Source organism: Centroberyx gerrardi, chromosome 1, assembly GCF_048128805.1.
Source record: "Centroberyx gerrardi isolate f3 chromosome 1, fCenGer3.hap1.cur.20231027, whole genome shotgun sequence".
NCBI lineage: Eukaryota > Metazoa > Chordata > Actinopteri > Beryciformes > Berycidae > Centroberyx > Centroberyx gerrardi.
Genome location: NC_135997.1, coordinates 13258418 through 13274707, shown reverse-complemented (window position 1 = coordinate 13274707; position 16290 = coordinate 13258418). Strand labels below are relative to the sequence as shown.

General features: G+C 44.4%; 1 protein-coding gene across 1 annotated transcript in view; it reads left to right on the top strand.

The window, feature by feature from the left end:
* igdcc3 (immunoglobulin superfamily, DCC subclass, member 3) overlaps positions 1–16290 on the top strand; it is a 56614-nt gene that overhangs the window by 5982 nt on the left and 34342 nt on the right. The window contains exon 2 of the mRNA XM_071917209.2: positions 1662–1967. Coding sequence (XP_071773310.2) covers positions 1662–1967 — 306 coding nt within the window. The remainder of the gene's footprint in view (positions 1–1661; positions 1968–16290) is intronic.

Sequence of the window (16290 nt, the reverse complement as noted above, 5' to 3'; positions counted from 1 at the left end):
AAATGAATGGGAAGTAAAAATCCAAACGCTACAAACTCGTCCCAGTTGCATCCGATCTTGGTTAGTAGTTTATATTCAGTTTTTTTTGGCGGTCAAGTGCCAAATAACCCCCATGTTAAGACTAAGTGGAATATTGCTTTAAGCTCACTTCTGACCTCTGGACATCGTCTTTGACTGTTAGGTCTAGTTGTTAGATTTTTTTTTACCCTGCAGTGTCAGTGGCCTTCAGGTTGTAACAAGCCACAGACACCTGCAGAAATGCCACTTTTATCGCTGCCAGTAGAAGGAGATTTCAAGGAGAATTACATAATCGCTGTCTTCCTACTCTCTGTTTTGATGACTGACCTTGCAGGTGATTACAGGGTAAGGACACTTATCGGAGTGGCTCGGCAGGGCGCGCAGTGTGTTATAATGGGAGGATGAGAGGGGGGCTTTCAGCATGGGTTGTCACTGAAGCTCCAAATGGATTGACAGCATAGCCATGCAGTATTGTGACTTGCTGTACGCTGGAAGTAGAAAATGACAGGCAGTGTGGGAGTATCATATGATCTGAGAGACCTCATGTGAGGTTGGCTTTGGGTTTTGATTCCTTCAGGCACATGTAAACACAGCTCTCTACATGCAGCTGTTTGTATCCCATAGTGATCAGAATGACAAAGTTGCTGTCACCAGTTAACTTGTATTGCACATAAAAGGCAGTGTGTGTGTGTGTGTGTGTGTGTGTGTGTGTGTGTGTGTGTGTGTGTAGGTGTAGGTGTGTGTGTGTGTGTGTGTACAAGAGTGCACATGCTCTGGGTGCATTCAATCTACAGACTATGAATTCCCTTGTGACCATGGCCTTAAGGTAGCCCAGTCGAAGGTTTTATTCATGAGCAGTGAAAGGCCCTGTGAGTTGTTATCACTGACTGTAACAAGGAGCATTCTGCCTGTTTGTTTAGGTTTGAGAGTTGATATGAATATAATTATTCAGGCTGCAACTGCTATCCTTGAAGTAGTTACCACTGATACCAAAACAGAGAACATTAGTCAAATTGCATTTAACAGAGACTATACATCTTCAGTCTCCAATCAGGAAAACTCAGCTGCTGAACAGTATAAAGGCCTGTTTTATCCTCACAGGTTTGCCTGCACAGTCTCTGCAAGAATTGAAATGGTTTGATCACTAGCATTATCCCAGCACCTTAAAGGAAAGTAATGCCAGACCTCCTGAATTACCTAGCAATGTGACAAAGTGGGCGTGGCACCAACACGGTTAACGTGGGAGCAATTACGGGGGCTGGATGCAGGAAAGTGCTCCCACAATGCTTGAATTGCCTGAGCCCACGTTTGCTCTTCTGTTTTAAATGCACTGGAAATATATTGAAAGTGTTATATAGTGACTGTGTCTGTTTGGGGTGTCACATGTATGAATTTATTAAGTATTCAAATATGAAATTATTTTAAGTATTAAAGACGTATTAAAAACTCTCTTTGACACTGTGTTATTAAAAATGTATTAGACTGATGATTTTTTCAGCATGAGTTGGTAATTCTAATATAAATTATATCTATACGAGAGCAGGGAGGCATGTACTATGTGTATCTCAGTTAACATCAGTTGCACGTTCATATAATGACTTTTGTGTGTGTGTGTGTGTGTGTGTGTGTGTGTGTCCCTCCAGGTGTGACGTGTGAAGCGGAGCTCTCCTTCACGCTGGAACCCAGTGACATCATCGCGGTGCAGGAGCAGCCCCTCATGCTCCACTGCCAGGTGGACGGCATCCCACCAATTACGACGCAGTGGAGGCAGAGCGGCCTGCTTTTGACTCAGGACCAGCACCATACCACCTTCATCAACGGCTCGCTCCTGATTGGTCGCTTCCAGAGGACCAAATCTGACGGCTCGTCTGACGAGGGGGACTATGAGTGCGTGGCCGAGAATTCTTTTGGGCTGGTGGTGAGCCGCAAGGCCCGCGTTCAGGCAGCCAGTGAGTGTCTCTTTTCTTTGAGTCTTTGAGTGATGCGTTTTCAACTGCTGTATTTGCTCTTCAGAGGGCATGAAAAGGCTGCTGCAAGTTTGATTCAATGTCCTTAACTGTGGAGTCATTTGGATATTTTAATATCATTCTTCGGGTGTAATGAACTTTCTGATGCTCATCTACAGTCTTTTTTAGTAACAGTCTTTTTTATTCTCTGGAATTTAGCTTTCATGCTGAGGGTCTTCAGGCTGCTTTGTTAGAGTGCAATAACCTTGAAGCACTGGTGGCAGCCCACTCACTGGAATCAGCACCAAAATACATTTTCTGTGGTTTTGAGTGTAAAAATCTGTTATTTGAAGTCATTCTAATACCATATTAAGTTCTCAGTGTTGCTGCCATGGTTCAATCACAACATGCATATTGTATCACAGTTGACTTGAGAAAGGCAATCTCCCTCTGTCTGTATTTTTCTTTGTCTCTCTCTCTGTCACGCACATACATGACTCCGCTTCAACTTAAATGGCAAACCAGGCATTCTCCTGTGCACATGGCTGAGATGTTGCGGCAGGAGCCTTTGCGATTCTGTGCTGTAATGTACTGTGCTGAGTTAAGGGGTTTCGAAGGCCCCGTCATATGTTCTGTAACACAGAGACAGACAAAGGCTGGCAGAAGCCTGTTGATTGCTGGCCTGTGTGTAGACAGCATACTGCTGTGCTGTTGTGGCCATGCGGCTTTTCTGCTCAGTGGGATAGGGAGGTTAGCAGGGACGTCTCACTGGCCGGAGGGAAAAGTCACTGCAGCTCAGTGGCTGGCGCTGTCAAACACATGCAACCTTTTAAGACCTCCCTAAAGAGCCTTTCTTTCAAAGGTCAGGTTGTAGCCTCCATTTTAGCACATCTCTTATTCTACATCAGGGAAAAGTCCTCAATATGGCCTCAATATGACCCTCAATATGAAATTTAATGTGATTATTGTTGAACTGAACTTTTAACTATAATTTCAAATTCAGTTTTCCCAGTTCAAATGGCAATGATTGAGACATATTCTTCCTATCTGGTGAAAGAGTTGCAAATCATGTCATTTGTTTTATGGTAGTGAAAATTATATCAATCAAGCATAGTATGTAAACATAGACATTTAGGACTGCCAGGTTGCAATACACTGCTTTTAAACAATACTACAGCTGCTGTCTGCAAGGTAGCAATACACAGTATTACATGGCTTCTGGTTGGATAAGTGAAGAGTGTTAGTCCACTATTGGCAGCCTTTAAGGAAGCGGCTACCTTCCAGTCAACACTTAGGGAAATAAAGTCCCTTGTGCCGGGATGTGTGTCTCAGGAAGCTGCATTTGAAATTATAGTTAAAAGTTTAAGTCTATAGTAAGCACATTCAATTTCAAGCTGTTGCATTGCCTTACAAATTCATTTTTTGGATTTATTTATTCAACAAATTCATCTTTTTGAATTCAGCAGTTCAGTTTGAGCATGACAAATTCAAAATGATGCAATTCAAATGCAATTTCTGCTGGCGCCTGTTTCTTTCCGTAAAAATGTTATTAGGTAAAATTGAAGGTGGAATGTGATGTGAATACACATTTGTTCTCTCCCATGGGTGGAGGATTTGACCTGGAACACACCGTTTCTATCCATTTTCGGGGATGTGCAGACAACTATGGGTCAAGTTCAAGCTCATGCCATGGTTGAATTATTCTCTTTTGACTGGGCTTGGATCTTCTGCACTCCTTCCCGGCTTTTCTTTTTGACTAATATCGATTAGAAAGGGACTGAAGGATTACTGCAGGTCACATTCTGACCCCTGACCTGCGACCCTTTGGGTGAGTTAAGTGGTCTGGGGAGGGTGTTGAATGAGTAAAGGCTCTGCTCTAATGAAACCATGTCCTCCTCAGTGAAGCTTCGCTTCTATCAAGACAGCAAGAAGCCATCACCCTGGCCTGGAAATACTCCCCCGGAGACTCTTCAAAGTGTCTCACAGGATACGAACTTCCCACTGTAAAGCTTCCCCATATTGCCCATCATTACACACTAACATCTTCTGTGTTTCGGAAGAATTGCCACAAAGCAGTAATGTTCTTATTTCTCTGCGTCTGTGACCGTTTCTTTGAGCTCCATTTCTTCTGTCACACATGGAAAATGCCCTGGGGCTTTTAAAAGTCAAATCAATGGGGCTTTGATAGCACCGTTAGATGTGCTGTTTGACTTCCAGCCTGACCTAGGGATCATTATACATCACTAGGTTCTTGTACTAGCCATGTTGAGGTATTGTATCACATGAAGTAAAATCCATATTTCCCCTTTTCGAAAGCTAAGTGGGCATTACTTCTTTTCAATTTCTACCTTCATTGCTCTTTTTAGTTGTTCGCTAGATGGACGGCAGTCACAAGGCTCTGGGCTAATATTGCACCGCACATTCAGAACATCTTGGGCTTCCTTCAGTGTCCAGCTTCTTGCTCCTCTTCAGCCACTTGTCCAATGCAGTAGTGTCTATCTGTAGTTCAAGCCTCAGTCCGCCAGGCTCTTATGTCTTAGGTCTTTGACATGAGGTCTCCAGCTTACAGGAGCTTAGTCTATGAGTTGGACTGAAACACAGAGATTTGACCATCTCTGCCCTTTCATCCCTTCTGTACCTACCAATAGAGTGCAGGCTTTTGCATTTGGCATATTATTTATGGCAAAGTATCTTTCCTTTCTTTTCCTTTTTCAAGAGAGGCATGGTGTTACCCAGCGCTACCTTTATCAAGCACTATTATTTGTTTCTTTTTCTACTCCAAGTGTTTGTGTGTTAAGGTTGATGCTCCATTTGTACTTTAGAGGTAATTTGCGATATTATAGTCCCCTTTACAACAGAGCTCTGACTTGTACCACTGTGATGCAATGTGTGGTGTGATTACTGAAGCCTCTTTATAGCCCCCCCACCGGTGGATAAAGCCTCCATCTTACCCTCCACGCCACCTTCCTCCATAAATTTCACTTTTTATTTGCTTGACAACCATTTGTGTGAGCTCACTGTCGGGGGCTGCTGTAGGACGGACTCCCTGTTGCCCCTCTAAATCAGTCGTCGGTCCAGGAAACACTTTTTTTCCCCCTAAATGTTATCTCTTTGATGGTCTCTCAGTCAATCTCTCTCTCCCTCTTTCTCTCTCTCTCTCTCTCTCTCTCCCTCTCTCCCTCTCTCTCTTTCCCCCGGTTCTCTAGGACCTCCTCATTAGCTTAGGTTCAGGAAGCTTTTCATCATTTGGATGAATGACAAGCCTGGTACAGTGGACCGGGCCAGAGCTGCCGCCCCTCCCCCACTGCACACCCGCGTCACCAGGCAACACATTACAAAAGCCCCCCTGTTACAAAATAGCTTTTAGGATCAATTGAAATGACTTGCTTTTGTCTGTTTCTCTGGCATTAATTGGAAAGAGTTTAAGCTTTGTTAAGAAATAATTTATTTTTTTTCCCCAGTCCTATTCGTCTGGGGAGACTGTAATTGACCTCAGGAACCATTGGAAAAGATTTGGAGCCACAGTATGAAGTGTCCTCAGAAAAGGGAAAGTGAGGGCAAACATGTGGAGTGAAAGCACAATAAATGAAAGTGCCAGTAAAATACCTGCACATTACACATATTATTTACTTTTTATACCACAGACCACTTTGGTCTAGATATAGAACCTTTGGCTGCCAAGACTATTTTTCACACCTTTTTAATGCTGAGATTGCCATGGTGAATTGTACTCGCTTTGTAATGGCGGGAATGAGACTTTAATGAAAAAGAAGATTCCAGGGGGCTGTCAGGGATGAAAGAGGAGCAGGCAGAGGATGCCTGTAAAAGTGTTGCAAATGCTACCCATGGCTGTCATTTGTGCGAACGTAACTGCAACTCCTCTCAGGGGTGTAAATGTAAATATGGCTGACAGAGGTAAACAGCGCACACAGAGTCTGATATAGAAAGCAGCACGTATAGCTGTGGCAGAGGATGAGAAGTTGTAACACACTGCAAAAGAGCTCCGTGAAAGGTTTGCCGCTGGCAGGTATTCAGACCGCGGTTAGTGCGAGTGATTTATGAGGAGCCATGTTAGTCTACGTGTGTGCGTGCGTGCATGTGTTTGGAGGGTTGATGGTGGCTCTCCATCACCCTCCGACCTTCCTGTCCCCACCCCTTTCATGGCCTCCTGACTGGGTGAATGCTGAAGCGCCATCCTTACATCTCCCTGTAGCTCCCTTTGTCTGCGAGCCAAACCCCGCCCACTGTCCACCCCCCTCCCACCCCAGCTTCTCTCTCCTAGCTTACCCCTGGCCTTTGAAGCCACTCTGTACATCCCTCTGTCATATAGATTAGCCAACTGAATGCCATATAAGCTTGTTTTGACATTTAAACATTAAGTCTTACAGTGTTTCTTTTTATCCTTGCAAAATCTAGATTAGCTCATGCAAAAGCGCAAGCACATGTTTGACATATGACATGTTTTTTGGGGAAAAGCCGTTTGGTATTGCCAGTTTATGCCACGGAAATGTGGGATAGTCAGATGTGTATTCCTCTCCTTGACATATTCCTGCCTTGAAAGCACGTGTAGTGCATATGGACATGGTTTGCGACTGCCTGTTCCTTCTGTTAGATCCTTTGGGCAGGTATGTGGGCTGATGTTAAAGCGGTGTGTTCCCTCCTGCTGTGTGGTCAGTGTCGCTCCATCTGTCTGTGAGTGTTCAGAGGGAGTGGGGAAGAAAGGGCTTTTTCTGTACTGATGAGGCGGGCTGAGGGGCTGAGAGCTCTGACCTCTGCTGTGTAATTACACCAGAGACCTGATTGGCTTGTTACTGCACACCTGCAGAATAAGAACTGAAATCTCATTGCCTGATTATGCGTGGCGTACTTACGTTGATTCAGAATGGGCAACGATGAAAAAGGGATTTCATGACTTGTTTTAGAATAATGATCAACATTTCAGAATTGGTCTTAGTCCTATATTCTGCCTGTTTTTATTTGAGTAGCAGCATGGGTAAACTGTCTCTCTCTCTCTCTCTCTCTCTCTCTCTCTCTCTCTCTCTCTCTCTCTCTCTCTTTCTCTCTCTCTCTCTCTCTGTCTCTCTCTCTCTCACTCCCTCTCTCTCTCTCTCTCTCTCTCTCTCCCATGCCTATAGAGATGCTGTTTGTCCTCCTCCATGGGTTGAGCTGCTTTTTGTCAGGGAGCTGTACAAGCAGCCATGCTAAATGTGCCTCATGAAAAACACTGGGGGTATTTGTAGTAACAAATGTTCGAGCTCGTCCAACTCTCCCACGGGGAATGAAGAGTGTGAATTTCTATTATTTCTGTAGATGACACATCATTGACCTCAGAGCAGTGGAAATTCACCAGGGGATCCCATACTGCCCATACTGCACCTTATTTGCTTATTTTACTGCATGTCTTCGTATGGCGGGTAACTGTGGTGTGTCGGTGAGATCCTGGCTGTATAGATTTGCTTTATTACTCGCCGTCCACAGTGTTATTCTAGCTGTCTGATTGTTATATTACATTTCAGTTAGGTTTCAGTTAGTTTTCAGATGCTTCAGATAGTTTTAGTCACTTTTGTTTAGTGATTATTTTCTTTGTTGTTGTATTATGTTTTGTTTTTAACTCTGTAGCACTTTGAGATTCACTGTGAATGAAAAGTGCAGTACAAATAAAATGCATTATTATTATTACTTAGATATATACTAATTCTAATTCTAATACCATATAATAGTAGTGATGATGCTTGTGTGCCACAGGTGGAAACAAAAAGGGCATTTACATTAACTTGCAGTGTATTAGATTAATTTTGTCCTTTTGTTTGGTTTGAATGCAATTAACTGCAATGGTTTTAACTTAAATAGTGCCCCCAAGTCATGCTTTTGTTTTGTTGTTGTTGTACTCTTGACGTGCCTTGTCTAAGGTTCTTCCCAGTCTGAGCCCTTAGGACGCCATTGTACCAGGTCAGAGAATAGGCTCCATGTCTGTGTCTCAGGCCCTGCAGGAAGGCGTCTAAAGCAGCTCTGCCCTTGGTCATCTCTATTCTCTAAATGTCAGGAATGAGCAGCTAATACAACACACGCTAATACAACACACAGCTAATATAACACAAGCAGAGCGGAGAAGAGCACAACGCTTGCTAGTGTGCTCAAACCTTGAGCTATGCTGACAGGTCATGAAAAAGCCATGTGTGGAGAGCTATAACAGTCTTCTGTTAGACGGGAGCTGCTGCATGATATGAGGGACGGGCTGCTGTGTAGCGCTGAATGGGTGCCCTTCCGCTCTAAAAATATCTGCTTGTGTAAACAACATCACTAGGTAAATCAAGCTACTAAACAGAGAGAGGGGAATATAGAGAACTGGCAGAACAGCTGGCTGCTGGAAATATTGAACAGCTCAAACAAGGATTTCGCAGATTCCTTCAGGCGCTCTGCCTTTATGTTTGACAAGATTTAAATCCGATTCATGTCTTTCTTAGGGTGATATAGTAACAAATGGCATCATGTTTTATATGTTTGCAGATCATTTTCATAACTGGGGAATGTTGGCTTTCTACCACAGATTGATTTTGCTTTCAGTTTTTACTGGGTGTTTGAGAAGAGGAAGTTGGCGAGGTGCCAGTAACATCAATAACCAACATGAGAAGACCAACATGGAGGATCTTATTTCACATCAGAGCAATTACTGGAGATGTCTGAACAGCTGTTTATGCCTTTCACTGTCTCACTGGCTAACTGTCTTTCTGCCACTGAGCTTTCTCCCTGTCTCTCCTCTCCCTCCTCCTGCTGACTTGTCTCACTGTTCTCCTCTTGAAAAGGTCCAGTGCAATGAGAATTACATCCCCCAATTTCATGACATTGTTTAACAAAGGGCATGTTATTGTAAAGGTGCCCAAAATGTTATAGCTGTCAGTGTTGTTGCCCTTAGAAACTCTCTCTCCAGAATCAAACCGTTTTAGATATCTAGTCTATTTCCCAGCATAAATTACATCAAATATACCAAGATTTTAATGAAATAAGTGCTCTGATTGGTTGACAGGAGGTACAGTTAATGAGACGCCCTGTAATCTGTCAGTAACCAGCTAGCAGCTTGCTGAACTAGCCAAAATCACGACTTGATGACAGATTGTGATTGGGTGCCGAAGTTCATACACTGGGTATTTATTCCCCAAAGGCAAAAATATTGGTATGCAGAGGATGGATGCCCATTTTCAAGATCACTTGGATTTCCTAGTAATTTAAAGTGGAAGAAGGGAACGGTATCATCACTTTATGTGGCCCAAGACGTCACAAACTCAGAGTTAAGTGACAGTAATGCTGGGTGGATTGGTTAGCTGACTTGTTAGACAATTGAGCACATCTGCTGTTTTGACAATGTGACAAAATGTGTCTACTGGCAGTGGAAAAGTGGGAAGAGAAAGGCAATTAAGAGATTGCCTTGGTGGCTGTCGAGAGCAACACAGGCTGGTGTAAAATAACAGAAATGTGGTTATTGGCTATTTTTCACTTCTCTCCTTATCTTGAACATGCATTTTCTTTTTCATCAGACTACTAAACTTGAGTGGACAAGATGGGCAAAAAGCGAGGGACCTCGTCTTTGTGTGCAGGTGTGTGAGGAAGGCAAAGACTAAGACACAAGGAGAGAGAGAGAGAGAGAGAGAGAGAGAGAGAGAGAGAGAGACCTCCATGCTTATAACTCTTGGCTTGTACTTCCTATTTGGCATGGAGTTTGACGTGGCATTTGAAATATTGCAGGAATTTCACAGTAGGCATTTTTTTCTTAAGAATTCACTTTAATTCCAATTGTACCATGAATGTCAGATGCTTCTGCTTCAGACATGGCCAGCAAAAAATGGGTGAACCTCTAATAATGACACTCATTACAATAGTTTTTCCTGACTGAATTAAAGTCATTGCACTGGATCTTTAAAATATATTTTTTGCTTTTTTACCCCCCTTTCTGTCTTGACTCATTCGGCTTCATCATAGGGTCAGTTTCTTCCATTTTACATTAAATTTTAGGCATTTAGCTGATGCTCTTATCCAGAGCAACTTCTAATGAGTGATCAGGACAGGACATTTTGACAGGACACATTGCTGTTTTTGGACACATCTGCACAGATCAAACCTGTGACCTTGTCTCTAAAACCTTGTCACCCAATTCCATCTCCTGTATCAGCTCTCATCAGCTATGTGCGCTGCAGCAGCACCCAGATGATGCCCATTGTCTTCTTTTAACTGTCAATCACATTTTACTAGGATTGGTTGCAATTCTTAGTTTTCAGAAAGCCATTTTTAGTTATTATGGTCTTAGAGAGATACCTTGACATTGAGAATATTTATTTGTTATTGTTTTTTTTTCTTCTTGCAGCTAGCCGTGCCTGACGGTTTCAATGAGAAATTCTTCTCGCTAACAAGTCATTGTATACAAACTGAAGGACAAATATATAAATGTTTTTCACACAATGCGATAATTGTCTGGTGAAGGAAAATAACCAATATATCTGGCCCATCCACTTAGGTCTTAGTTGAAATTCATCATTGTGTGTGTGTGTGTGTGTGTGTGTCTGTCTGTGGATGTGTCCTTGATTCTGTGCATCAATCTGAATGCATGTGTGCTTGTGTGTTGGGCGAAGTGAGACCCTGTTAATGAAGTCTGTGTTGGTCTCCGGATGTCTCTGGACCACCCTAGCTTTTCTCAAACAAACAAATGAAAAGGGGGCCTAAAATTCCTTCTGCCTGGTTTTAAGGCTCATGGGAGGAATTCCTCAGTAATAGAGGTCGAAGGTGAAAGGAGAGAGGGCAGAGGCCGGGCCAAAGGCTAGACAGGGGCGGGCCGGTCTCCAAACGTTGCAGTCTGGCTCTGCAGTCTGCACACCGCACACTTTTGGAATCATGTCTGGATTCAGATAAATCCAAAGTGATTTCCCCTCCAGTGTTTTGGCTTGTTGTAAGTATGTGTGAGTGATGAATTTGTGCGCTTCAGTGCTATGCATCTATGTCGTCATAGCATGTGCTAGTCCCCCCATCACCATCACTCACCCCCTGTTAATTTTCCAAGTGTGTGCGTGTGTGTGTGTGTGTGTGAGTGTGTGTGTGTGTGTACTGTTGGTGTTCCTATGATGCCAGGCCTCACTAGGGGCTTGGCTAACTCTCACTACTGCCCCGTCACCGCGCTTCACTACACTTAACAGAGCCTTTACGGCCAGATTGTGCAGTTAAAAGCCTTTACAGGGCCTGCACCATCCACCAATAAAAACCCCCAAACTCCCTCTTCCTGTCCTCTCCTTCGGCAGACATTTTGTTTATCGTGTGAGCAAAATAATGGGAGGAGGGACACCACTTGTAATGCAGAAAGTACGAAAATCCATTCGAGCTCAACATCGTAAAAGATAGCGCTAGAAAGCTGGCTATCAGTGGCTCATGCACACTCGCAAACGCGTTTATCGTTTATTTTATATCATGTGAGAAAATCTGTAATAGAGAAAGAGACAGAAAGAAGGATGAGACAGCGGTGGTTAGTGATAACAGTAATAATAATAATAAAAGTACTAATGTGATATCTGCTTGGACCATCCCAATGCTATCCTCCCTCGCTCTGTCTTATCTCTGCACAAATACACACACACACACACACACACACACATACACACAGGCACCCACAAGTCTGTCCATTTCCTCCTTTTCAACCTGTCGTCTTCCACTGGGCCCCTCAGTCCAGTGTTCCAGTTTGTTCAAGCAGGGATCAGGAAGTCCTCCATTGGCGGCCCATAAGCTGAAGAGACGGAGACAAAGGCCAGTCAGTGATGGGCAGGCAGGCAGCTCTCCTTTGGGCCTCTACCACCTCTCCCCTCTCCCCATCCTATGTGTGTTGTGTGTGTGTGTGTGTGTGTGTGCAGGGGTACCTCTCGGAGCAGAGCAGCACCTATTGTTAGTTGTGAAACGCAGGGCAGTGGAGTGGCTGGGAACAGGCAGAGGCTGCGGAGATGTGCAGCCTCTGGTTGGCTCCGCTTTGTGACGGTGGCCTGAGCGTTTGTTCTCCTGACCGACTCAGCTAGCTGCGGCTGAGGCCCCCTTTTGTCACCGCTGACTCTGGGAGGGTGTGTTTCCCCTTGCGCCCTCCCTCCCCCCTTCTTCTCCCTCTGTTTCAGCATTGACTTAGAAATAGAGGGGTCACAGGTCATTGGGGGGGGGGGGGGGACGACGGCGAGCGGGAGGGGGGGTTATCTGGGAAACGGTGACCTTTTTGTGTGCACTAGGGCAGAATACCCCTCCCCCTTTTTTTATTCTCCTCCCATTACGTTTTCCCCTCCTCCTCCTCCTCCTCCTCCTCCCTCGGACTCCTGCGCTCGCTCATTCCCTACTCGGGGCCCATCCCCCCCCCCCCTCTCTGATGGCCCCGGGGCAGTGGCAGTGACCTTGGCTTTGGCAGTGAAAAGAGGTGGCCCAAACCTGCCGCAGCGTCACACGGCCCCGACCCGAGCCCTTCCCCCCCAAAAAAAAACACACACACAGCAGCCTGAAAGAACAAGAGAGAAAATAAACACATTTTCACCCACACACAGAGAAGACATTGATTTGCCACGCTGTCACCAGAGATTTTTTTTTTTTGGTAAGGTTTAGTGTTTCTCCATGCAGGCTGAACGGTTAGTCTGTGTGGGTAAAAGTCCATTATATATAACAATGGAGTTGTTTACCGCATTAAGGCTGCTGTTGTTTTCATACATGTTTAGGGGGAATGATAATATCATGTCGGACTTGGCTTTTAGAAACACAGTGCAACAGCTGAGCTTAACCAAGCATGTCGTTTTCAGTTATATCGCATATTATCTATCGCTTTTTATTGTTTTTTTGCAGGTTCAATTCTGAAATTAGTGATTTAACTAAATGATCTCATCAAGATCCACACTGAAAGTAGAAAGCAAAGTTTACTCTCTCCTCAGTTGTGCAGTATGTCACATGGGGACAGCACACCTGAAGTGTTTGGGGTTAAAAGCCTGTCAGCCTCCAGTGTGTGTGGAGTAGGCCACCAGGGGATGAAATGAATTCCACAGGAACCAATTAGAAGAGGTTGCTGCTGGGTTGGAATGCAAGCAAGAATTCTGGGAAGGCTGTTTTCTTCTTGACAACCTGTACGCAATGTCTGTGTTAAAGACTTATTTCCATGTACTGTGGTATACATTTTTAGTGTGTACTTTATCTACTCCTTTCTTATGACACTGGAGTTAATTACGATATGAGAGCTATTTTATCATGATGTAGAAGTGTAGATAACATCAATTTGATTTACTTGAATTTTGATTTGTTTGATTTGAGTGGCAGAGCAAGCAGGCCACAGTAACATAAACAGCCATCGGTAAACGAGGCAGAGGTAGATGAAAGTGGAAGGAGGTAGGGAATAAAATAGATGGAGCATGTGTTGGTGGTCTCAAATGATCTCTGGGCCCCTCCGGCTCTAGAGGCTGGACCTTGAACCAGGAAGGAACATTCCATTCCGATGCTGTGCCGTGACCCGCTGACCCCGGCAACTTTGTTTCAAGGGCAGCTTTCGACAGGCAGCAGGATGCAAAGCAACAGCAGCTTGAAGAAGCACGCCGCTGCAGTTACAACATGCTAGAAAACTGCTCCTCTGTGCCCCCCCCCCCCAACCTCTCCTCGCCACCCCCCATCTCCCACACACACACTTCTAATTCATCATTGTAACAGGCACATTACCTACACTTAACATCAAATAAATGCATTCACACGAACATGTGCACACTTTGGCGCAGACTCACGGTCAGTGAGTGTGCATGGACAGATATTCTACCGGCGGTTAATTTGCAATGTGCATTCCCTGTGTAATATCGAACTGTTTCATGTACAAACACAGTGCAGCTCCCACCTCAAGTGATGTAGTAGCCTGGCCATCATAGGAGCCGTCGTTAGGCACGGCTCGGGTGTTCCCCTTAGGTGCTCAGGCGATAGGATGTGTTCATTTCATAATCATATAAAGATTTGCTATCCCCCGCCCAGCCACGGACTTTTATCATATTTATGAATGTCTCTAACCTTTTTTTATAGATGCGGTTTCATGCGGTGTGTTAGTAAGTCGTAAGGCTGACTATTTCGTTGCTGCAGTGTGAAAAGATGAAACATGACGCCTGTAGTGTAATAGCCCTCTCAATTTTCCTGCTCAGACATCATTTGTGAGTGGGAAGACAGTTTGAGAGGGGTAGCTGGCTGCTGGCAGGTTGGAAGCGCCAGTGATATGTCCTTATGCCTGACAGCTATAGTAGTTCTCCTCCCTTTCTCTGCAGGGAATACAGGAGGGCAGAGCAGGACTGTCAGGGAGGCGGCAATACAGACTGATTGTCTGTTCTTTTTCAATCTTTGTGTCTTGAGGAGCACCAAACAATGTTTTTATACATCATAACAATAGCAGAGAACAGGCTATTGCTATGCCAGCTAACCAGCCCAGGGCGACTGGCTCTGAGTTAGGGAAACACTATGGCAGCATACACTATAAGAGGATTGGTCAGTTCAGTATGTGATACTGCTGGAACACAGCATTTTTACTCTAATTAGCATTTTAGTGGTAAAAAATGGTCATTTAGTGTCAGCTGGTAAAAAAAACATCATAAATTAATTTGTCTCTGTACTCCTTAATTAATTCAGCTAATTCAGATTTAGGAGTTCATGCAAATGAGCCGGCCAAACTGAAAAAAAAAAAAAAAATCTTGTAGAGAGGTTGGCTGGGTGTGCACAGGAATGGGTGATATGGGCTTTGATGGATTATTTTTCCAACGGTGCCTGACAGGTAAAAAACACTGTGCCTTGAATCTCCTCAGAGCCTGCCAGGCCAAAGGAAGGTGCTTTGAGTGACAATTATACGAACAGGTTAATCCAGCATTCAGTCTGAGAGGGGTTCGTCTTACAATGACAAATCACTGCAAAGACAACGGCTCAAAACCTATATTTTATTCCATTGTTCATAACGCCGATAACCTTGGGATTTTTTTTTTTTCCGAACAAGAATTGCTTCTCTCAATTTATGTAAAGCCTAAGCTGTTCTTTGTTTTGCTGAAATCCTGAAAACAGTATTGCATTATCTGATAGAACAGGGCATCACAACAGATACAGTAAATATACAGGCTTTGTTTCCACATACAGTAGATAGAGGCAGAGACAAAGGGCTTTCATTTCTCACCCACTGTCTTGTAACACTAAGTGATTATGACAGGGCCTATACTTGCCTTGTTTTCCTCCTGTTCCTTTCCTCTTCCTCTGCGGTTATTTTTCCTTGTGGATCGGTGTGACCTATAGTCTCCGCGCTGTGGGCGTGGCGGAGAATCACACAAACACACACACATGCAAATAGGAGTTGGGGTTACTGACTGCATATTAGCATGAATTCATCTGGATTAGCCAGTTGGGGGCTGGGTTGCTCTGATCAGCGAGGGGCAGTAATATCCCTGGTGACCAGAGTCAGCTGGCAGCTTGAGAGCCTCGCCAGAATGGAGGGAGGGAGCGAGGGAAAAGAGGGAGAAAAGAAAAGAATAGAAAGCAGCCACACTGAACTGCCAGCTGTCTCAAGAAGAGGATGTGGTAGTCACAACATCTTGGTGTCACAAAGGAGAGAAGATGGCGCCACATATAGCACACAGTGATCCTCTATTCTCTTTATCACCATCTTACAGTATATGCTGCCTGTGCTGATACTGTGCTGCCCTGGGATTATGTCTTATTTATCCCACTGGCTCGCTCTTTGTTCCAATTTATGCCTTTAAGGTTGGTTTTCAGCACCAGCTAATTTCTTTCTGTACATGTGTGTGTATGCAAGCGTGTGTTTGTGTGTGTTTGTGTGTCTGTGGCGGCTTACAAGTTTGTGCAGGAGCTCAGTGACTGGCAGCAGTATTGCTCCTCTTCGCTCTCCCACCTGCCTTGTTGGTTGTGATTGATGTAACAGGGTCTCCGCTCCCAGTAATTGAGCTCATATTTACAGAATGGGGCATCTGGGCTTTTGTTACTTCCTGTCTTTATCCTCCATTTAGCACAGTATGAGCCTATGCCCAGAATCGCACCCACCAAGACGGAGAGGATTTACCAAACCAAACATTGTTTATGAGGCACCATTACATTTTTTTTCATGGTCCTTCTCATTCCTTCCCTCAATCCACTCCCTCTGTCTTTGACACAATTGTTACCTCCCCTTTACTGTCTTGTATTCCCATTGCCCCCCATGAGCGCATCTCTGTTTGCCACACACGTGATGGCACAGTGTTGCCCGGGATTGTGATTAATGGCCGCAATTCAGCCTGAAAAATTCCCTTGAGTGGGTGCCAGTTGGCTTACGCAGAGA